At 43.3% G+C, this 24,365-nt stretch overlaps 6 protein-coding genes across 6 annotated transcripts; 5 read left to right on the top strand and 1 right to left on the bottom strand.

The window, feature by feature from the left end:
• Window positions 1–1,698: 1,698 nt before the first annotated feature.
• BJ212DRAFT_1268541 (uncharacterized protein) lies at window positions 1,699–2,115 on the top strand (the record flags this gene model as incomplete). The annotated part of the gene is made up of 1 exon (XM_041330736.1): window positions 1,699–2,115. The coding sequence occupies one exon, from the start codon at window positions 1,699–1,701 to the stop codon at window positions 2,113–2,115; it is 417 nt and encodes a 138-aa protein (XP_041194803.1).
• Window positions 2,116–3,723: 1,608 nt separating this feature from the next.
• Window positions 3,724–3,936, top strand: BJ212DRAFT_1268430 (uncharacterized protein; the record flags this gene model as incomplete). The annotated part of the gene is made up of 1 exon (XM_041330729.1): window positions 3,724–3,936. One exon carries the CDS (start codon window positions 3,724–3,726, stop codon window positions 3,934–3,936), a length of 213 nt encoding a protein of 70 aa, XP_041194802.1.
• A 6,084-nt stretch (window positions 3,937–10,020) lies between these two features.
• Window positions 10,021–11,118, bottom strand: BJ212DRAFT_1298382 (uncharacterized protein; the record flags this gene model as incomplete). Its single annotated transcript, XM_041332694.1, has 4 exons — window positions 10,021–10,676; window positions 10,744–10,818; window positions 10,886–10,944; window positions 11,069–11,118. 4 exons carry the CDS (start codon window positions 11,116–11,118, stop codon window positions 10,021–10,023), a joined length of 840 nt encoding a protein of 279 aa, XP_041194801.1.
• A 1,387-nt stretch (window positions 11,119–12,505) lies between these two features.
• On the top strand, window positions 12,506–14,992 carry BJ212DRAFT_1446233 (uncharacterized protein; the record flags this gene model as incomplete). The annotated part of the gene is made up of 11 exons (XM_041338215.1): window positions 12,506–12,532; window positions 12,598–12,717; window positions 12,849–13,045; window positions 13,094–13,278; window positions 13,383–13,515; window positions 13,568–13,664; window positions 13,721–14,146; window positions 14,194–14,507; window positions 14,535–14,553; window positions 14,615–14,869; window positions 14,897–14,992. The coding sequence occupies 11 exons, from the start codon at window positions 12,506–12,508 to the stop codon at window positions 14,990–14,992; spliced, it is 1,869 nt and encodes a 622-aa protein (XP_041194800.1).
• Window positions 14,993–16,545: 1,553 nt separating this feature from the next.
• BJ212DRAFT_1229062 (uncharacterized protein) lies at window positions 16,546–16,785 on the top strand (the record flags this gene model as incomplete). The annotated part of the gene is made up of 1 exon (XM_041329475.1): window positions 16,546–16,785. A coding segment is annotated over one exon (240 nt), but the record flags the coding sequence as incomplete, so codon positions are not given.
• Window positions 16,786–18,620: 1,835 nt separating this feature from the next.
• Window positions 18,621–20,244, top strand: BJ212DRAFT_1479231 (uncharacterized protein; the record flags this gene model as incomplete). The annotated part of the gene is made up of 2 exons (XM_041339839.1): window positions 18,621–19,088; window positions 19,813–20,244. 2 exons carry the CDS (start codon window positions 18,621–18,623, stop codon window positions 20,242–20,244), a joined length of 900 nt encoding a protein of 299 aa, XP_041194798.1.
• Between the last annotated feature and the right edge of the window lie 4,121 nt (window positions 20,245–24,365).

Here is a 24,365-nt window from a genome sequence, read left to right as displayed (position 1 = left end):
ACCCCCCCCCTCCCCCCCTACTAACTCATATCACTGCTAACACACCCCATATGAAACTCACAATCATCAGCAAGCACAGATAGACCACAGCCAACAAAAACCAAAATGAAACCAGCCACAATGCCCTCACCAACCTACTCAGGAGACCAAAACAAACGAAGATAACTGCACCAAGAAAAGGTATAAAGACCCTACCCCCCCCACCAACTTATCTCCCCATCCAACCAAAGATGAAAGAGAAAGAACCCACCTCCCTCAAGGCCATCTCCCAGGCCACTCACCCATACCCCTCCACCCCCCACCCACCATCTCAACCATCCTGGTCTAGGCCAAAATACTTCCCCCCTGACATCCTGCTGGAAGACAATCTGGAACATGCTATGGACCTAATACCATACATACCTGATCCCCCCCCCACACCCTGCTCCTGACACACCAACCCCCTCAGGCCATACAAACTGTGTACACCCACTCAACCCTGACCTCCTGATATTCTGGGAATTCAGTGTTAAGACATCCGACCTGAGCAAAGATGAACCCCCATCCAGCAGTCTCGCAAACTCCATACATGCCCCTAGCAACCCTGCATCAGACCAAACAATGAATGACCCTATTAGCCCCACCACAGACCATGTCCCAACTCCCAAGGAACAATCCGTCCTGGCACATCTAGCGTTAGCAGACATGAATAGATCTGTGCTAAGTCAAAATAGTGTGAACCATGTTACCACCCTCCCCCAATTTACCCCAGCCCCAGCTAGAGGTTTTCTGACAGTGCACATATCACACTCTGTGCAAATTTTTGACCACCTCAATAACAGAGTCCTGCTTGCCTGGTTTCAGGTTGAACACCTGAAATTCATGGTCAGGGTATTTGACCACCCTGGGAAAGACGTAGCTGAGAGAGCTGCCATAATCATGGAACATATTCGTGCAAACATCACCATCATTGCAGAATCCATTCACCATGACACTCCTTCCATCTGCATCTCCCCCCTGCAACCCCAAGGAGGGAAAGGAGCAAAGAACCTCCCAAATAGATTCCTGGTTCACAGAGTCTCCAATGAGACAAGGGAACTCATTCTGAAGCAATGCATATGGTCCACAACAGACCTAACCTTTGAAGCTCTCTCCTTTAACTGTGCAAACCACCCAGAACTTCTTTTCAGTCTATCCAGCTTCATGACCCTAGATGCAGCCACCATTCTTCAAGCTGTCATGGAAACTTGGTTGCAAAATGAGATCCACAGCCACATTGAAAGCCTTTTCTCAAAGTGTGGCTTACCTGATGATGAGCTAATCTACAAAGCTACCTGAGACTTCATTGTGTCATGCCACATTGAGACCCTTGACTTCAAGATACCAGGAGGCCTCTCAGTCCCACACTTCAATATTTTCACAACAAGCCCCACCAATGACACGAAAACATGGACTGAACTCAAAATCTACCTAAGCTCCCTCATCTACCCTACCAACCTTGATGGCTGTGGAGTTGCAATGGCATGTTGCATATTCCAACCTCGCTATAACCATTTAGTATGTTACATAAGCTACCTATTATTTTCACTTGCACATAGCAAAGCTCGCTCCCTCAGTGACTTCTACCAAGATCACTGAGCTCATATACTCACTGTAGGTTATGAGCCCTGTGCTCATCAACTAAAAACATAACCAAGTATATGAAAAATATAGCCTGCCATGTCCAGCTCTAACAGTAAACTCAGAGAAGATTTTCTATGTGTCCCAAAGCTTGCTGCAGATGGAGAAAATTGGATGACCTACAAAGATAGAATGCAATGGTCAGTAGATGCTTGTGGGTTCCTTGGTCACCTAGATGGGACCAACAAGAAACCAGTAGATACCTTGACATTATCAGGAAGAGGAGCATCATGGTCACCAAGTATGATGGATGAGGTCAGAGAACTTGCTGCATACAAGACCACACTGAAGGAGTGGGGCATGGGGGAGGCAATAATGAAGCAGCAAATTGCCAGCACAATCCCTGACTCTTTGTTCATCCAAGTCAAGGGCTTGGATACAGCACAAAAGATTTTCATGTACCTTTCAAATCTCTTCGAGAAGCATTCTCATGTAGTCTCTGTCGAACTATTGTGAAAGTTACAAGATCAAAAATGCTCTGAAAAGGGTAACATCAGAGAACACTTTGACAAGCTGCAAATGATTTGCGAGCAACTGTCCTCACTAGGCCATGCCCCAACAGATGAAAGCTTCACGGCAATCATCATGAGCTCACTACCCCCATCATATGACCCCCACTTGTCAGCACTGATGGCATCTGCTAAAGTCTCAAGCATTCAACTCACTGCAGACATATTGATGTCAACAATAGTAGATGAATTCAACCACTGAGCAGCCAAGACAAAGAAGAGCAGCTCATTGAACGATGATGCAGCCTATAATGTGAATGCAGGCAAATGAACTCGTCAAATCAAGGGGAACTGTCACAATTGTGGCAAGTATGGCCACATGCAATGAGACTGCAGAGGTGAAGGAGGAGGTGCAGCAGGAGGAAAAGCTGGGGAGAAGTCCTTTGGAAAAGGGAAGGACAGGAAACCTGAGACTGCCGCAAAAGCCAAGGATAACGAGGAAGGTGATGAACCTGAAGGTGGTTGGTTAATGGATGATGCAGATGAGACAGGAGAAGAGCAAACATCATTCACCTATGCAACCCTAGCAAACTTGAACTCCCAACATGAATCTCGAACCAAGTTGCTCGACTCAGGTGCATCGAGACATATGTCATCCTATCGCGATCTGTTCCAAGATTTCGTCAACATCATGCCAAAACCCATTACAACCGCTGACAAACACACCTTTGAGGCCACTGGCAAAGGGAATATTATGATTACCCTGCCAAATGGCAAGTCAAGCACGCGAATACTCCTCAAAGATGTCCTATACACACCAAAGATGGGTGTAACCTTGGTTTCCATCAGCTGTTTCATGGCAGCCAGATATGCTGCATTGTTCCATGCAAGCTTGTGCAAGATCTTCAGTGATGCAAAGAAGCTACTGGGAGAGGTCCCAGTCTCTAAGGGTTTATACTGTGTAAAGGCCCCCAGGAAGTTATTCGCTGGACTTGTGAATGCAGATGAAACACTCACCATGTGTGAAATTCATGCTAGACTTGGTCATATCTCCCTGGACAGCATCACGAAGATGATATGAAATGGTGTCATCACCAGAATCAAGCTGGATCCCTCAGATGCAATGATGGAGAAATGCAACTCTTGCAAATATGCAAAAGCCACCTGCAAACCAATTGGAAAAATCCGTGACCCTCTGAGATGCGAGAAGTTTGGTGACGAAGTCCATAGCAACCTCTGGGGTCCATCTCCCATATGAACTCCTGGGCATAAAGAGTACTTCGTGTCATTCACTGATGACTTCACTTGATTTTCTCACCTGTACCTGCTATGCATGAAGGACAAAGCCTTCAGTGTGTATAAGTTCTTTGAAGCCTGGGCAAACACACAGTTTGACGCAAAAATCAAACAATTTCACTCCGATTGAGGGGGAGAATTCACTGGAGAAGAGTTCACTTGTTATCTCAACAGTAAAGGCACCGAACACAAACTCACCATACATGACACTCCAGAGCACAATGGAGTTGTGGAGAGACTCAACTGCACTGTCTCTGAACGAACGTGTGCACTGTTGCACGCCAGTGAACTACCCAAGTTCCTATGGGGGGAGGCCATCATGCATGTCACCTGGTTAAAGAACCAGACAGCAACTCATGTCCTGGACAACAAGACACCATATCAGATGCTGTACAAAAAGGTGCCAAACCTAAAGCACCTACCAGTCTGGGGTTGCCACGTCAAAGTACACTCAATGAATGGCTCCAAGCTTGATATGCACACCATAGATGGTAGATGGATGGGATTTGATCGCAACAGCAATGGTCACTGAGTTTACCTCTTAGAAACTCAAAGGATAGCTGTGGAGAGGAGTGTCAGATTCAATATGGCAGGGGTGAGAATACCTATAGGAGGACCAAGTGGACCAGAAAGCCATACAGTACAAATCTATGATGTCAGTTCAGTACCTAATGAATCAATGAGCCAAGCACCACACACTGATAACCCCAATAAAGCACCCAGCAATACTCCAACACCACCCCATAATCCCATTCCTCCTTCTAGAGACCACCTGGGACTGCAGTTTGAACAAACCGAGCAGCCGCACTGTTCTGGAAGGGTGAGAATAGAGTCAGCCTACATTAGAAGTCTGTGCAATGGCACAGGCACCACAGATGGCAAGAACACTGCTTTACCTCCTGGGATGCAGCCTGTGGGGGAGTCCAGTAACCTGGCCACTGAGCTAGGAATGGCAGGGGAGTATGGTGAGATAGATGAGGATGATGAAGAGGTCTTTGCGATGGTCGCAGGAGTAGCAGCAATAGAAGGGACTGATCCCACCACGATCAAGGAAGCAAGTGCATGGACTGATTGGCCTAAATGGGAAGGGGCAATCAATAAGGAGTTAAATGCACTGGAAGAAGCACGCACCTGGACTGTCGTTGAATGGCCAGACAATGTCAACATTGTGGGATGCAAGTGGGTCTTCAGAATAAAGAGAAACGCTGATGGAGAAATTGAGAAGTATAAAGTGAGATTAGTAGCAAAAGGGTACTCACAGGTTTACAGCCTCAACTACTACGATACCTACGCGCCAGTGGCACGTCTCACCTCCCTTCGAACCATCCTTGCAGTTGCAGCCAGGAGAGATTGGGACATCGACATTTTCGATTTCCACAGCACATTCCTAAATGGGAAGTTAGATGCTGATGAGGTAATCTATATGGAACTCCCACCTGGACTCAACATCAACAACATGTTCAAATGTCCTGTCGCCCACCTTCATGTCACCCTCTACAGATTGAAACAAGGTGCCCTCAAGTGGTACCAGGAACTCTGCCAACTATTGTTCAGTTTAGGGATGAAAAGAGCAGAGTCGGATTGGGGAGTGTTTTTCAAACACATAGGTGTGGATATTCTCATTCTTGCATCTCATGTTGACGATTGTACTCTCACCAGCAGCAACAGCAACCTCATCACTCAGTTCAAGTCCGACGTAGCAGCTTGCTTCAAGCTCACAGATCTTGGCCCCATCACATCATTGCTCGGCATGAAGGTCATGCACGACAGAGTCGTGTGGACCATCTCCTTCTCCCATGAAAGCTACATCAAATCCATTCTTGCTAAGTACAACTTCTCTGACCTCAAACCTTCCTCCATCCCCATGGATCCTAATGTCCTGCTCTCACAATCACAATCCCCCAAGACTCCTGCAGAGTCCACACCCATGAAGCACATCCCATATCGCGAGGCCGTCAGCTCACTTATGCACCTCGCAGTGGGCACTCACCCCGACATAGCATTCACTGTTTCAACCATTGCCCAATATGGCACAAACCCTGGCATAGCCCATTGGGAGGCCGTTAAGAAAATCTTTTGGTACCTTGCAGGTACCAAGAAGATGGCACTCACCTTTGGCCAAGGTAAACTCGGCCTCAAAGGCTATGCTGATGTGGATGGTGCCTCCCAAGAGCACAGACATGCTATCTCTGGCTATGCATTTTTGCTGGATGGTAGGGCCATGTCCTGGAGCTCAAAGAAGCAGGAGCTGGTGACACTCTCCACTACAGAGGCTGAATATGTTGCTGCCATGCATGCAGTGAAGGAAGCCATCTGGCTTCATCACCTTATCTCTGAAGTCTTTCGTCTGCTTTCCCAACTGACCATCCTTTACTGCGACAATCAGTCCGCCATTGCACTCGCTAATTCTGGCGTGTTTCATGCGTGCACCAAGCACATAGATATCCACTATCATTGCATTCATTTTTCAATTGACAAAGGTTCTATTTTACTAGAGTACTGTCCTACAGACAACATGGTTGCAGATACTCTCACCAAACCCCTTCCTAGCCTCAAAGCTAAGCACTTTACCACTGTGCTTGGCCTCCACTCAGTTTGAGGGGGAGTGTTGCATATTCCAACCTCACTATACCCATTTAGTACGTTACATAAGCTACCTATTATTTTCACTCATGCATAGCAAAGCTCGCTCCCTCAGTGACTTCTACCAAGATCACTGAGGTCAGTACCTTCTATTCATATAGTACATACTTATCTAACAGCTACTGCAGCGAGTATATGAGCTGCAGGTATATATATCAATATCAGTGACTTCTACCAAGACCACTGAGCTCATATACTTGCTGCATGGCACTCTTTGCTTGGCAAATCTGCCACTCCCTCACACACCCATGAGGTCTGTGCCCCTTCCCACTCACCCCAAACTGGAACGGCCCAAAGGTGGGAAACAGGAACAACACAAATGGATCATGCCAACCAGGAAGGGCTAGAGGTGGTAGACCTGGATGAGACACCTAATTTGAAATATCCTAATATCCTAGCACATAGCATTGTAAATCCATTACATACTCAGCTGAGAACCACCATCACCATTACATACACCTACTCCCCCCTTAGTTTTTGCCTTAGACACAACACCTACATCCATACAACCCCTACCTACCTACCCAGCCCACCCCTGTCAACATGTAATAATCACGATCCTTCCACCAAAATGTAACCCAAGACAAGGAAGACCCATGAACTCAAACCATAATAAGAAGCATTTAATCCCCCACACACACATCTAACAACCCACCTAGCCTGGTAACAAAATAACAACATAGCCATGAGCCTTGAAAATAACACACACTCCAAACTACTGAGTGCACCCCCAAAACTCTTAAAAAGAAAAACTAAATCAATGATAATCTAAATCCTGACTGATAGATTGTCAACTTGATTCATACAGTATGCCAAGGTGCATTCTGGACCCCCCCTCCCCCCCAACCCAAAGCCCAAATATGCTGACTGCCTCGCAGGACATGAAAGCTTTGGTAGCCTCAATGGCAATTGCCAACAGCAGAGACCTATTTAGGTCAAGGACTTGCCATGCTGAGAAGCTGAAGCCACCGCTGGATGAGTAAGGTGATGGGACACCCACCTCTGAAAGCATGAGAATATGTCCACCATGGTTGCCTGGGATATGACAACCCTCTCTTCCCAATGGTTGTTTCAGAAGATGCTGACAACTCAACCACCCCCTCACAAAACACCACAAACACCCCCCCCACACAGTAGCATTCCTGGTCCTGGTTTCCCCCCCCCCTCCCCCGAGAAGCAGAGAGGATGGACTTCAAGCCACTGGGCCCACCCTCAAGGATGCTACACAAGAGTTCAGAGGTGGAAACACTCCTATGGCACCCAACCTGGCACCACAAAATTCTACACAACCCAACAATATCAATGAAAATCGACCAAAAATCAAAAAGAAAACTAGATCAAACCTCCATATCGCATCCCTAAACATGAAAGGTAGAACATCCACACAACTAGACAATAACACAATTCCAAAATGGTCAGCTATAAAACAAGTAATGAGAGAAAAGAAAATTGGCATATTATGCCTACAAGAAACACACCTAACCCAAGATCATGAGAACCAAATAAACACACTATACTCATGCAGACTAAAAGTAATCAACTCCAGAGACAATGAATGCCCTGGAACATCAGCTGGAGTAGTGTTCATTCTAAACAAAGAATTAACAAATGCCAACAACATTGAGTTCAGAGAAATCATACCAGGGAGAGCACTAATCCTGAAAACAGAATGGCACAACAACAAAGAACTCAACATACTCAATATCTACACCCCAAACAATCCAACCAAACACAGTAACTTCTGGACAATGATCAAAGACTCAGAAACCAGAAGAAACACTCAACAGATAGACCTCATGCTAGGAGACTTCAACCTAACAGAGGACCCACTAGATAGAGCCCCTGCATGCCCAGACAACAAAAGCGTGATTGATGCCCTGAGAGATCTAAGAGAAAAGTTAAACATACATGACACCTGGAAAAAAATGCACCCAGTATCCCATCTCTTCACATTTTACAGCAACACCAACTCATACTTGAGACTTGATAGAATATACTCATCCCCAGTGCATAATAAAAGCCTACATGACTGGTCAACATGTACATTAGCCATCCTGACCACAAAATGATACTAGTTCGATATGCACCCCCAAATATGCCACACATAGGTAGTGGGAGATGGTCCTGGCCACTAGGTCTCATAAATGACAAGAAACTAATAAATAATATAAGCAATCTAGGGAAAATGATGTAGGGAACAAGAATCCTCTAGGCATACAGTGGCTCAAAAAACTGTCTGCATGTTTTGACATTTTTCACTATCTATGATATTGTGTGAGAAGGAACAAATGCCTCAAGGACATGCTTATACCACATTGTAGTATGGCTTCAGGGCTTTCATTTGAGCCCTACACCGTGGGAATCAGTGGAGATATGGTGGAGACATAAGGCTTATAAAATGATGACTCATGTGGACAGTTTTTTGAGTGTATATTAAAACTATATAAATCATTATTTATGACACCACAAAAATCATGCCACTATTATATAAATTATGAAGTGGTGTCATTATGTTATTTTATGACTATATCTAACTATATAAACCAGAATATCTCATGTATCATAGTCATAATCACCATGAAAACCATCTCTTCTGCTCAAAGAGATAATATCCTCTCTCTGTCTTATGCTGGCCTCTCTGCTTGCCAAATTTCCTCTAGAACTGGAGTATGCAAGTCCACTGTGGCCAAGTTTATCAAAGAAAGCCACCCAGACAAGGAAAACTCTTGTGGAGAACGTCCATCCAAGCTTACCTCTACTGACAAAAGGGCTATTATCCAACATATCACTACAGGAAAGGCTGATAATGCTGTCCAAGCCACCCATTATATCAATTCCACCATCACCACCCCTGTCTCTTCACAAACTGTGAGGAATGTTCTCAAGGCAGTAACAAAGAAGAAAAAGCCTCTTCTCTCCATCAAACATAGGCAGAGAAGACTAGCCTTTGCCTTAGCTCATCAACACTGGACTGTAGAGGACTGGAAGCATGTTATATGATCAGATGAGACCAAAATCAATAGGATTGGGTCAGATGGGAAGGTATATGTATGGAATATGTATGGAAAAAGAAGGGAGATGGCCTAACAGACAGAGAGGTTAATGGGACTGTCAAGTTTGGAGGAGGTTCTTTAATGGTATGGGGCTGTATGGGATGGAATGGTGTGGGAATGCTTGCTGAGGTTGAGGGGAAGATGAATGCTGAGCAGTATGTGGACATTTTAAATGACCACTTGCTGCCTAGCTTGGCAGAATCAGGGATTGATGAAGAAGATATCATTTTCCAACAGGATAATGATCCCAAGCACACATCCAGAAGAGCTAAGGAATGGTTTGAAGAACATAACATCAATGTTCTTGACTGGCCAGCACAGTCTCCTGATGTCAATGTCATTGAACATCTCTGGGGAACACTCAAGAAAAAGCTTCAAGTCTATGAAAACCCCCCTAAAGGAGTATGGGAGCTTTGGGAGAGAGTAGTAGTGGAATGGGGAAAGATCACAGCTGAGGATTGCCAGAAATTAATTGAGAGTATGCCTAGAAGGATAGAGGCAGTAATTAAAGCCAAGGGAGGTCATACAAAATACTAGAATACCTGGTTATTATTGTAAAATACTTGAGTTAAAAAACTGTCCACATGAGTCACCATTTTGTGAGCCTTGTATCTCCACCATATCTCCACCGATTCCCACGGTGTAGGGCTCAAATGAAAGCCCTGAAGCCATACTATAATGTGGTATAAGCATGTCCTTGAGGCATTTGTTCCTTCTCACACAATATCATAGATAGTGAAAAATGTCAAAACATGCAGACAGTTTTTTGAGCCACTGTAGATGTATCATATGACATATAACATCTAAATTTGAAGCATGTGGCTATCAAACCTTCATGCTCATCATTACCAACTATCAGCTTGAGAAAATAACATTTAATCATATTGCTGCTATACTATCAGCAGAAGAATGACCATGGGTCAAAGTGTGATGTGCATGCCACCACATGGAGGAGCATTGAGTAGGTCTCTTGTATTATCAGTAGAATGTGAGGGTCCCTTGCTAGACACCACTGCCAATGCATCACCCTTCTTCTTACAGGGACCATGCTTTATACCCTTATCAGTGTGTTCCCTCCTTGATTTCTTGGTGACCTGCATAGGTGCCCCATCCATTGTGAACACCACACTTCCAGCTGGTGTTTCTGAAGGTACCTTGCATTTCTGGGTCTGTGTTGGTTCAGGAGCAGCAATGGAGGCATCACAATCTGATGGTTGCAAAGGAGGGTTGGCAGGGCTCTTGGGTACTGAATTGGACAGTAGCTGGGGACCTGGTGCATTGTTCTCCCCTTCAGCAATGAGGTCTTCTTTGTCAGCGTCATGAAGGGTGCTTGCCAAAGCAAGAACATCAGTGAAATTTTTCACCTCCCAAGCTTTGTACTCTTCATCTGAGAGCTTGCAGAAACATGAAGCATTGGAGTCCCAGGCATTATACAATACCTGAAGTTCTGTGAGAGAATTAATATTGCTAGGTGCAATGAACTTGCTGAGTGGCCAGTTGTCAAGGACAAAGTGGTATTTTTGTGTAATATTCCTGTTGAAGTTCTGATAGTACATCCTCAATACTTTGAATGGAGCTGCTGCTTCTTCTGTAAATTTAAATTAACATGCAAGAACTTGTTGAGCCTTTGTAGCGCAACTCACAACATTTTTGCATGATCAAAACCTGATATTTTTTCTTCAATGCCAATAAATCCTGTATATGAGTCTTTGCAAGGCCTGGCCAATGAAAAAAAAAACCATATCAGATCATCAGATCAATAAACAATGGAATGAAGACACGAACCTTTGACACCTGAGATACAAAATCCTTCTACATAGAATGCACTGTCTCCGACAGAAGTCCTGATAGAAGAATCAAAGAAATTGACAGTACAGGCAGTTTGAAAGACATGAGGTCAATTGAAGTGGTCAACATTTGCATGGACTGCAATAAGAAGGATCTCTTGTTGAAAAAATCTAAACCTACCTTGGAAGGCTTCTATCTTTAGTCATCATTCCAGCACCTTCCAATGGCATTGTAGGCACAATTCCAGACCCTTCCATGGAACCTGATATATTTTTGGCACTTCAAAGGACCCAATGATAATTTTAGCTGTGTCCAATCAGCTTCCAAGCTTCTGATTATGAGTCAGCCACCTTTCACTGGTCAATTTCAATAGTGTTCTTATCTATGGGACTCATCTATCATCTAGTTTCTTTCTCTATCTCAAGTCCATTTGAAGTTGATACTGTACATATTGTTCACCATGGTGCTGCCGCACACTCATGCACTGCAGCTGCAGGCACCAGCTGGTACCTCATCTGGCCCAAATCCAAATGAAGTATGGTGTAGATATTGTACTTAATCCTTCATGTCTTGGGGCATTACATCTCATGAAAGGAGTTGTTTGCAAAAGCGGGAGAAAAAGGAGGTTAAGGAATTTGCAAAGCTAGCTATAAGAGCAGTTGAAGCACAATGAAAAGGTATGTGTTAGCTACATTCTCATTTAAAATTTTAACATTCTGATGTGCTATCTGAACCTGTGAACCTGGATCAGAACAGCGCAAAAAGCACCATCACAAGGCACAAGATGCAGCCAGCCTGAGTGCTGTCTCACAGCCACTCCTGGGTCAGCCAGGAGGAATGCACTTAGTGGAGTCTGGCCTTGATGTTCCAGGATATGATTACCATGAAGGGGATCTTGGTGATCATGATGCCTTGAGCATCAAAGACTCACATCAATGTGAGTGCTGCATATTACTAGAGCCATGATTCCTCTCCCTGACCAATTCATCAATAATAAAGGCTCAGACTCTGATACAAGCATCTGAGAATGCACCTCCACCCATCATCCCTCACCCTGATCTCAACAAGTTCAAGATGGAGTACCACCCCACCAGTGGTTGACCTACAGTTGTCGAAAGCTTTTCAGTCTATGGACATGCGGATGCAGCACCTCCTTTTGTTGATGACTCTCCATGGCTTCCTTTTTTGTGCCATGCAGACTTCAAGTTTGCCAAACTGGCGCACCGAGCTGCTCTCAGCAAGGAACACACAGATGAATTTTTGCAGCTGATCTGGAACATTGTAGATGGTCATGCAATGTTGACATTTAAGACTCATGGCAATGTATCAAAGCATGGGATAAGGCTTCAATGCAGATGACACCAGTAAGGGTTGTTTATTCCCAAGGCTGTTAATCTAATGTTTAGGTAAAATTATAAACTGCAGTTTGAGAAGCATGTCATATCTGTAGATTATTAGAAATGGAAACTGGACTTTGACATATATTCACAGCCACTATGGGACTGGGCCATGGACCTACTCAACGAGCCTATCTTGGTGCCACATTTTGAATGGAATGCTCAGTGGCTGTACAAGCATGATGGTACTTGATATGAACAATTTATACATGAACCTTGGATGGCAGACCATTGGTGGAGGATCCAAGTATGCACATAATGTCATGTATTAGCTTTGATGTAACTAACCTGTGATAATTTTTGTTGTAATAGTCAACATTACCTAACAATGGAGTACCATTTGCCTTCATTTTGTATGTGGACAAGATGCACTTGTCATCATCTTGCAATGTCAAAGGATATCCAGTAATTACTCGGTGCACAAATCTGCCTGTTCACATATGAAATTGCACTGGAGTAGGAGGTGGTCGCCTTGTGGGCTGGTTACCAATTGTACATTTCTGTTTCACCTCAAACATCAGACTTAATATGATTGTCTTAATGGTGGCATTATTCTGTGACAGGTGCCTGAAGATTCCAAAGAAGACCACAAACTCTCCTACACCAATTTAAAGTGTGTCATTTGGCACAAAGCATTTTTAAAATTTCTCAAGATCATCATACTTTACTCCAAGACAGGATTTGCCCATAAATGCTTTGACAATGTCACACAGTGGTTATATGCACTAATTCTGCTATTGTTGGCTGACTATGAAGAACAGTGAGTACCTTGTCTGGTTCTAGCTTGATTCTATTGACATTTCAACAGGTGTGTGATGGCATTAATACATGGGACAGGCTCGCACTGTCCTTGTCCCATCTCCCTGGTGCCTTCAACAAAACTTCATGACTGCAATGCAACATACCCTGTCCAAAAAGTTGAGGATGCACAAATGCATGTCAAACTATACAAGGAGAACCATGCTGCAGGAGAAGCAGCCCTGAAGGAACAGGGTCTATGACCTATTCAAGTACATCCTTCAAATTGTTGTCTCTCTTGCATACTCATTTTGTCAATCATTAATGTCAGAATGTCTTCTGGAGAATTGCAAACTCAGATCCTCATGAGACAATCTCTCAGGACCAATTGTACGCCTTGCAATGTGGTGTATACAGCTACCATATGCATGAAGAGGTTAAGAAACTTGCAGAAGTTCTCGGGTGCAATGCCCTCAAGCAAATTGATGAGCAGTAAGTTCTTAACATCTGTCATTATCATTGTTTGTCCATCTTTTGTGTGAAGATTTGATGCCTTTCCACAATGGTGGGGTCTCAACCATTTTTGCTGGGTCACAAACATTAGCTTTAGTGATGGGAACAAATTCCAGGACATCTTGAAAGTATGTCTAATTACCTTGTTGACACACTACAATTTCTTACATGACTATTTCAATAGCAAATTCTGTTTGCTTCTCATAATGTGCTCACAAAGCAGAAGAGCAAAGCTGGCTATATGCTCTTGCAGTGCATTGCAAGTTACCTTGCTGTGGACATGTATGTCTCGCTTGACACCCACACAGAGAATGCTCTTGCAGCTGGTGAAGTGGTGAATCAAGATTTCCTGAAGCATTTGGATGTGCATACTAACAATGTGGTTTCTATTGCTTGTCTAATTACAATCATACAAGAGTATATTGATGTTGCAGGTGATTCAACCAAGAACTGGAACTTCCCAAAGGTACATGCTGGGAAGCACATATTTCATGACATATGGGAGAAAGGTGCTGCTTGGAACTTCAGCACTCATCCCAATGAAAAGCAACATGGACCACTCAAATGGATGTATTTACATCAAACAAACTGCAAAGACATTGCAAAACAGGTGATTTAATTATTCTCATTCTTATTATTCTAATACTACCAACTTAGCTTCTCCAATTGAATCACAGGACCCTTGTGTCTGAGCTTATTGGTGCCCACATCACCCACCATGATGAACAGCATCTGTGGGAACTCAGGGATGCTAACTACAATAATGACAATGATCCAGATGACAACAATGACCCTGAGGATGCTGCAAATATTGGCGCATCATTTGAGGGCTATATCTATCTTGGTTCTCCTCAATGCCCCACTACTTTTGCTGATGTAGAGGAAGCAAACAGCTCATTGCACACTTTTGAGCAATTTCAGAAGAAATTTTCGATATTCATCAATGAATTCCTTCCTTCCCATGACATACTGTTACCTGATGGGACAACCTGATTGAGGCTGGCAGCTCAGGACAATGTTAGTTTGAGTCATTTGTTTTCCTGCAACACTGATCAGACTATACTTATTGCAGCTACAGGAATATTGCTACCTCAAAGTGCACTATGAGTCAGTTGTTGACTGGAAGCTTGCTACAGACTATCTTCATTGCAGTCCACTCTTCCACAGGCATGAGCACTGTGACTGCGTGCTCATTCATACTCATGACAAGGATGGTAATGACAAGAACATCTTTGCCCAGATCCTCTTCATGTTCAAGTATACTGTTGGCAACCAATGTTTGGAGCTTGCTCTAGTGCTTCCAATGGATGCTCCAATTGGCCCACAGCCTGCTGTTGATCAGGACCTGTGATTTACTCAGCTGTGTGCATGGCCTGCAGCATCTTCAGAATTCATTTCTGTTCATTCAATCATCCATGGTGCTTTACTTGTTCCAGATTACACTCATCCTGATTGAGACTTCTTTCTTGTCAATGTTGTTGATTCTGACATGTTTCTTTGGTCTCAGCAAAATCTTTTAATATAGTAGTACAGAATGTTCTGAATCATGCCTCATTGCTGTGTCTATAACAACAAAGTCATCATGCTATACTCATCCTGTGAGCTGCCATTGAGCCATCATACTCTACTCATCCCATGAACTTCCACTGGGCCATCATTCTCTACTCATCCTGCTCTACTCATCCCATGAGCTGCCATTGAGCTGCTGTGCTCTACTCATCCCGTGAGCTGCCATTGTCTGAAATGTAAGGTAATGGTGTCTGAACTATTACTGATCAATCTTTACCTTTGATCATCAGATCCACCTCTATCAACAGCTCACTCACAAAGTACAATTCACTAGCTGCTGTCATGCACTTCAAAGACTGCCAAGAACAGCAAACCTGCCTTGAGCATGCAACCACACTTGCTAACATCAAGTTCTTGCATGCAGGACTCAACATTCTCAGAAGCACACCCTGGAAAGTTAACTGAAACATCTTTGACGTCATACTCAAAGTCTGGAACTCTGGTGAGTGGCTGTGACTCAGATCCAGGGCATGGCCTCATGTAAAGGGGAGGAGGTTAAATTCAGTGAACCTGTTCTGGCCAAGGACTTCCCCAAGATCAATAACTGGCTTACATCAAGAACCTGTTAAACAGGCTTGCTGTTTGTGTTGCTGATGCATTGTTCCCTTATGGATGGGAGCATCTTGGTGTTCCTGATTGTCTTGTCCAGACACTATTGACAGACCAAGTGTACTTGACGTTGACTCAAGCACTTGACAATCAGCTGGGAGACTCACCTTTCAGGCCCGCTGGCACAGGTGAGGATGCTGTCTCTATCTTGTGATATCAGACTAACATAAACTTAGGCAAGACAGAGTCCACCAAAGCTTGTTGAGCTGTTCAGGCTGTACATTCTATTCTGATGGTTATGTGTTCTGAAAGGAACACATTGATTATCATTCAGGATGGCCATGACAAGACCTGACTGCAAGCTGATTTCCCAGGTCTGCTCTTCTCATAGGGTTTCCATACAGCAGAATCACTCACTTCAAAGATTGTACCATTCTTCAATCTTTGCAATGAACAGCTCTCCCCCAGCTACATTATGATTTTGATCTCTGTGCTTTGAAGGCTGTCCTAACAGGTGCTAATATCTTGAAGTGTGAGTGTCTGCAGAGTGCAAGATCCAAAGATGCAGATAGTGTAGTTGGTCTTTCTGATAGCATCTTGGAGCAGATTATCCTCATCCAGAGTGTCATGGAGACAATTGTGCTGAAGTTGGTTGCTGATGATGTTCCTTTGCTTACAAGGTAAGCTTTGTTTGTTCTATAAGACAAATGACTTACCCTGGACAATCTACTTGCCAATGTCTTCCCCAGTACTGACTATGTTCCAGTTGACCTCAATGCTTTGCATAAACAAATTCTCAAGGGATGCATGGAATGCCGCCTTGTCGATGATGATCAATGGGTTGCCAAGATTCTTCAACTTTATCAGATTCAGAAGATTCAACATGGTCTCATGATAGTAGGACCTTTGGGTACTGGGAAAACCAATTCTTGGCAGGTTCTGCTTGCCATGCTTGAGAGGCTTGATGGCATTGAAGGAATTCCCTATGTCATTGACCCTAAGGCTATGCACAAGGACACACTGTACAACACACTCAATCCTACCACACATGAATGGAATGATGGGCTGTTCACCTACATCTTGTGCAAGATTGTCAATGATGTTTGTGGTGAAAGCAGTAAGAGACATTGGTCAGCCTTACTTCCCACTGTCATATGCCATTCCAGACTCTCAACTCTAAATCTGCTTCTCTGGATATCCAGATCTGAGATCTGGATCTCAAATGATCTGATCTATCTTTATCTTCCTTCTGGAATCCAAACCCTATATCAGTGCCCAACCCCATTTAGACTTCCCCTGTCTCTGGACTCCAGTTAACCATGTTTCCCTTCTGATTATTGATCTGTTACATACATTTCATTTCTGGTGTTCATTATTTGTGATCTGTCCTACTTACTAATAGACTTTGCATATGCTTCATACATAGCATTTATGTTTGCTGATTGATTCCTATATGATACCTACAGTATATAAACCTCCTGTAACTCTCAGAAATACTCCAGTTCGAATATCATCTTAGTTCCTGCTCATTCCTGTGTCCTCTGGGCTTGAGACAAGTCTCTTGTCATATTCTGAGTCTTAGGATTGCATCCTAGACTACATTTCCGACTCTACCTTAAGGTAGTCTATCCTCTGTTAGTTTCTAGTCCGGACTTTGTCCAGATTAGTCTTATCTGCTTGCCCAAGTAACATCCAGACGTCCATCGGATTTATCCCATGTTTCAGATCCAGATGTCTGTTGTCCACCCTAGTCAAATCCCAGAAACTCCGGACAACTGTTCTAGCCCCCATAAATTAAGGGCACATACTTGGGAAAGGGGCACAGCATACAAGCTGAGGCCAAGCCCTTGTGATCTGACCCCCCTTGAGCACGTGACCTTAACACCCACCCAACTTAATGAAATTGCTCAGGCCATAAGTTCTATCCTAATAGTTATGCATCCTCTTCCAAATATAATATTTGCTCATTCAGGATGGCCACAATGAGACCTGACCACAAGCTGATTGCCCAGGTCATGCTCTTCTCACAGGGTTTCCATACAGCAGAACCACTTGCTTCAAAGATTGTACCATTCTTCAATCTTTGTGACAAACAGCTCTCTCCCCAACCACATTATCTTCACACTCTGAAGGCTGTCCTAGCAAATGCTGGTATCTTGAAGCATGAACATCTGCAGAGTGCAAGACCCAAAGATGTCCTCTACTCATCCTGTGAGCTTCCATTGTCTGATGGGAATTTACAGATCAATGTAATAAAGGGTCTGAACTACTGATCTGAGGCCAGTTCAGGTGTCATGTCTCCTAACATGCAGTGTCCTCAAAGTATCCCTGCCTGCAGATGCAATTAACCTTAGGTATGTGTTTCCACTGGAAAGCAGACTGCAGTTCAGGTCCTGACAGCCATTACCATGCTATGCTTCATCATCCACCAGGCACCTAATCTGTGTGTTGCACTACTCATCCTTTTCTACAAGAGATATACTCATGCTTTTTTACAACAATGCTGGGATAATATAAGGCTGCCTTGGTTATATCATCACTTCAAATCAACAATGATGCTATACTGTTTGCTGCAGATGGAAATGCAATAGGTGTGTATCTTTACCTTGAGCCGAAGTTGTTTACCTGTTTAATTTATTATCACTGACAATCTTATTACTTTTGCATGCAGGATGAGTATGTATTTAGGATGAGTAATACATATTTGTGTGTAAGGCAATTTTTTGGTGTGTGATTAGGTTCCCAATACATATTAATATAAAGGTCATTGTGCTGATTTGTATTTCTTCAGCTCACTATTGGCGACCAACTTTGTTTCAGTACAGTCTCAGGTGCCTTCACATCTTAGCAATACCATGCCCCAGCATCAAGACCCAACAACAAACAATTCATTTGACAGTAGCTCAGACAACAGTTCTGGTTCTGATGAGGAGTCTGACTCCAATGAGGAGCTCATGTGAGTTCACATGGCAATCACTCCTCCTCCAGATGCTGCATCCCCTCAAGAGCTCCATCAAATAAGTCTTCCCAGGTCTAACTGCTTTATATCCACTTACAATTGTTTATGGAAGGCCCTTGCAATTGCCCAAAAGCTTCTACTCAACATGTGCAGCTGGTGCAGAGAGCTGTTGAAGAAGAATGCACTCCTTGAGGCTTCAGCTTCTCAAGGCCAGAAGAAGCTCGCAGCAAATGAACTTGCCCTTGTGGTGAAGCAAGATGTCATCAAGGCCCATGGGTGCAAGTACTCCATGGCATGCTGTCTATGGATTGACACAAACCTGTTCCCTTTGCACATGTGTCCTAACATCAACCTCTCTAGCAAAGAGTGCTGGCTCTCTCCACTTGCTATTGAGGACAGTGTCAAAGCCAAGTTGTTCCTCTTCATTCCTCAGACTGACCATGAGTTGATGAATCACAAAAACTTTGGGAGTAGTGTATGTGCCACTTTTTTTTGGTTCAAACTTCCTCAAATCTCATTATAACCCACTTAGTTTGCAAAAGGCATCAATCCCATCTGTTCTGAGATGGTTTCCAATGTCAAGTTGTGTGCTGGTGCAATTTTCACCATGAGCTCAGACATCTTTCTTACAGGCTACAAATGAAGCACTGAACCCAAATGCCAGGCCCTGCTTGTGAATCCAAGTAGTGCTTACACCAAGTTTGTGCCAGTTCTATTTCCTAATCCTGATAATCCATCATCACAGACCTTTCTAAAGATAGCCAAGCTTGTTCAGGTTTGTATTTCCTTTCATTATGTGCACTACATAATGACTGACCAGGCATGATTACAGATTTTGAGAGTCTCGATTTTTGGCAAGAGTTTGCTATCTTCCACATCAATCCCAGCCAGAAACATGAAGGTGAAGATCTGGGAGTTGCGAACTACAACTCCAGGCATGATAGCAGCAGCAGCCATCATCATAAGTTATCACTGTCTTGTGCTTTCATATTTCACTCATTCACACTTGGTTTTCAGGCGATCTTTCTCCTCTCTGGCAACAAAGACCTCCTTCCAGTGGGAGCTGAGAGTTATATACCATATTGTGAGTACCACAATTGGTACTGCCAACAATTGACAAGCAGAGACAAATGGTCTAAAGACATCCTTACATTTTTCAACAACTTCATTTTCTCAGTTTCCACTTCCATGACTGTTAGCAAATCACTGCACAAGGGAACCCAACTGACACATGGGAAGAAGATTTTGAATGTGCCTTGGAAGATGGGGTGGAAGCACCTGTCTTCAGTGCCAGCACTCCACCAGTGTTGCCCAGATCCTTGCCTCCTAACAAACCCCCACCTCAAGTCTCTATTGACAATACAGAAATGGATTCAGATGCAGTTGCTGCAGCTCAAAGCAGACCCTCAGGATTTATCTCTACTGCAATGCAAGAACTAGTAATTTTAGATTTGGATGCACAGGATCAAGTGGTGGAACACAATACCATTGAAATCACTGACATGACCACAAAGCCCAAGCCCAAGCCCAAGCCAAGACGTGGAAAGGGCAAGACTGCTCTTGATGGTGATTTAGAATTGACAGCGGGTCTGAGTGGTTCTAACGTCTGGAAGTCTTCATGGAAAAAGTAGTCTGTCATCTTCCCTCCTTCATATCCTGTCACTCCCACCTAGAAATTCCTCAATTTGCCTTAAATTGCCCCTCTGAATCCTTGCATTCTCTCAAAATGCATTCCAATTAAGGATAAGTGCACATAATAAGGTCAAATACTGATGTAAGTATCTTAGACTTGGCTTGGACTGAACTTGCACTTTGGAATTTTACTTGGACCATTGTGACAAATTTAACAACAATTATCATCAACACAAACCATGTTGATGAACTCTGAATCAGATGTTGTCAACTACCACACCCTGGTCCAGGACCATAGTTGTATTCCTAGCTCTTCTGAATTATCTTCTGGGTCCATCAAACTCACCCAACAGGCAATGTTTCTGGATTACATTTGCTCTGTGGGAACCATTTCCCAGCTCATCAAGGAACTCAAGGAACTCACACAGTGGTTCAGATGGCATGAAGTAAGTATTTTCTCTTCCATTATTGCATCTATCACATTTTCTAACCTGAACAATTTAAATGTTTCTTCCTTGTGTTATCTAGCTTGTCAAGACCATTGGAGAAAATAAAGAAATGAAGTTGTTGCCTCAGAGGTGGCTCCCCTCCACACCTCACCCTTCTCTGGCTGTGCCATGAGCAACTAGTCCTGATAATGACAAGCATTATGGTATGTTTGTGACTCCTTCATGGTGTATTTGTGGCACTGATGAGCATGCCAATAGCCCTTGTCTATGGTATTTAATCAATTCATTCATTCAAGTCATCAACTGTGGTCATCCCCTCTACTCCAATATAACACCACTCATCCCACTTCTATTGCACCCTGTTCCCTCCACTCCAATGTAACACCACTCATCTCACTTCTATTGTACCTTGTTCTGCACTGCATGCCAGCTAGGGACCTGAACCTATTGTGCACTTGAAGGTGAGGCTACCAGTATAATCCTCCATTTAATGGCTCTGATCTTTCTTTGAATTTAAGTTAGTTACAATTTTTGCTACTGATTATCTGCTACTGTGGGTCCTTGGAATGTCAAGTAATGTCCACAGAAAAGATGAAGCGCAATTGAACCTGGATGTAATGTAGATTTAAATAGTTCATTTTGCAATTTTATCCAAATTTTACTGCATTGCATGCAATAATGCAAGCAGTTCTCAAGGACCTTGGAATTATGTAATTCCATTGGAATGAGCTTCCAGGTATGTACCTTAAAACTGGCACTATGGACCTGGAATGGTCTTGGGAGCATCTTGAAAGGCCCCCCTGCTCCTTCCAAGGGCCTTACAAATAGTTTGGGTGTGCTTCCAAGTACCTCATGATGCTGCTGGCAAATTGAGCCCTTCCAATGCCTTTTAAGGTATGCCAAGTGGACTTAGAATTTTCTGATATCTGTTCCTGTACACGCATGCAATTCCATGAGCTACATAGGTTAATGTCACTTAAATATTCAAGAGTAAAAAACACACCTGGTTGTCTATGCTTTGCAGTGTCTTGTTCACATCTTGAAATGAGTTGAGTGGGACGTTGTGGGGAGCCAATGCCTTACTTTCACATTGCTCTGCAAGCTCTATCATCACTCCTTCAGTTGCAGCTTCCCTTTCTTCCTTTGCCATTCCCTTCCAGTGAGCAGAGATCTCAGCAGCATGTTGTGCAGCCTTGTGGCAGTTCTTGCCTTCAGGAATTCCTAAAATACATTCTGTCAGTTAGTGCCTATGTACATTTATATGATCAACTAACATACCATCATTGATGTTCTTCATCTCCTGTCACACAAATGCATTCTACTATGACAATGAGCACTTGTTCTTTGTGTGATGAGTGTACTGTAAGATTTCTCAATAGTAATACTCAATGTTGTGTCCTCCAAACTTCACACAGAGTTCAGTAGCCTGATCCATTATTATCTGGTTAATATTCTCCAAGGCCTCTCTGTACCCAGCATTGTGTTCTGCACACTTCTGCTTCAGAACTGCTTTTTCAGCTGGAGTACTAGTGTGGTGTGTTTTCTTGCAATGATGCCAAGGAGTTCATGGATTACTTGTAGTTAACTTGTGCATCACAGACAGATAGTGGCTAACTTGGCCTGGTGCACTGAATTTTATGGGCATGGTACTGGGAGTACTGCAAAGTGGGACAGTATCAAGCAAACTGAAAAACAGTAAAATATAGCATAGCATACATAGTGTGTAAAAAATAGTTCACATGATGTAAAGAACCTTAGTCAGTGTCATCCTTAATGCCAGTAATCAAACACCACAAGAATGTAGCTTCAGTCCACAGCATTCCTTTACCAACAAGAATACCTACAAAGTCCCTACAAGTTGAGGTCATGTCATGGGCATGCTTGATGCCCAGAATGGCACAATGAGTGAAGCCATGAGCATAGATGTAAGTGTCTGCAAGATCACCAAACAAAGGAATTGGGGTATTGTCTTCATCAGCAGGTCACTCATAAATGATGCCTGTGATACACCCAAGTTCCCAGATGAACTGATGAACTGGCCACTCAACCTCCCATGTTGCTGAGTGCTGTGTGTAAAAAGTAGAGTGTCTTGACAAAGATTTTGACAAGGTAAGACTGGAGATAGTTGCTGTAGATATGTTAGTGTGATAGGCAAAGACATAGTGTAGATATACATACACAGCATGGAACTTGGAGTTCAAGAGTGATCTGTCAAAGTCAGGAAAGAGAGGCCATGTTGCACTGGAGACATAATACAATATTTAGCATACTTCAACTCATATACAAGATATCCATACTTATCTTTGACAACTGTGAATGATGTGTCAGATTCATCAGAATCATCACTGCTGCTGTTAGTTGGAACTTCATTTATATTGGCACTGATGTTCAAGTCTTCCTCTCCTCTGAGGATCAACCATGCCATTTCCATGGAAAAGCAGGTAAATTTTATATATAAAGCAGAGCAGTAACCATTCACTGCTTGTTTACACTCTGGCCTGCATGTTGATCATGAAGGAGAAGTGGTTTGATGAATAACTAGAGAACATACCATGAAAGAAATATACCAGTTTGGTGACCTAAGACAACACTGTAACAACAAGTGATCTGCAGGAAATAGCTGGAGAGAGTTTTAAGGATATTCTTTGCAACTGCAGATGTTGAGAAAGCATGAGCAGCATTGGTCACTGGGGTTAGCTGTGTAAGATCTGACATTATGGACTGTAGTTCATTGATAATGAGAGCTTGGGCTTCATTTGAGCATTTGATGATGATGGGAAATGGGGGACTATGCAGGCCTGAATTATTGATGTTGGGGCTGCAATGAATGAGCTTTGTGAACAGATATAACAAAAATTGCTGAGCTCACCAATGCTCCTTAATGTCTGGATCCTGCCCACCTATAACAACTCACCTAGTCATAACTGAAAATAAGAAATGATGCTGAAAAGAATAGAAAAGATTGAATGTGAGTGCATGGTCAGAGATGATCAACAATACTGAAAAGATAGAGAGACAAATGACAGCAATGATACAATAACAATAACAACAACAATAAACAAAACCACCCCTGTCCTTGTGACAAGCCTTGATGGCAAGATTGATGACAATGACAAGAAGACTGTCCCTTACCACCATCAAGGAGGCTACAGAGTAGATTGATGACACACATATTGCAGTGACCTATCTCCATATTATATGAGTGAATGGACATGCATAATATCCCATATGATACAGGCCAGCAGACCATGGGCTGAAGGTAAAAATATCCCTGACTATGATAGATGGGCTGGGAGGGATATTATTTCCAATGGGGACAGGTGGGCCCATCTATGCTGATGTTATAAATATCCTCAATGATGGCAGATGGGCTGGGAGAAATATTACTGATGGAGATGGGTGGGCCCATCTGGGCAATATGTAGAGTAGGATAGACATATATGATAGACAGCTAGGCTGAAGAGAGATGTATGGCAGATATTATATAGATGGGCAGGTCAATGTAGGGGTATATTACATAGACAGGTGGGCTGATGTAGGGTATATTACATAGATGGGTGGGCTGACATAGGGGGATGTCATATAGACAGGTGGGCCCAGATACATATCATTTAGATGTATGGGCCAAGGTATTGGTATACTATATGGACATATGAGCAATGCTGTTGCAC

This window comes from Suillus subaureus (genome assembly GCF_016647635.1).
Source record: "Suillus subaureus strain MN1 chromosome Unknown BJ212scaffold_10, whole genome shotgun sequence".
Lineage (NCBI taxonomy): Eukaryota > Fungi > Basidiomycota > Agaricomycetes > Boletales > Suillaceae > Suillus > Suillus subaureus.
Note: the sequence above shows the minus strand (reverse complement) of the source record. Positions and strands in the feature narration are given on the sequence as shown.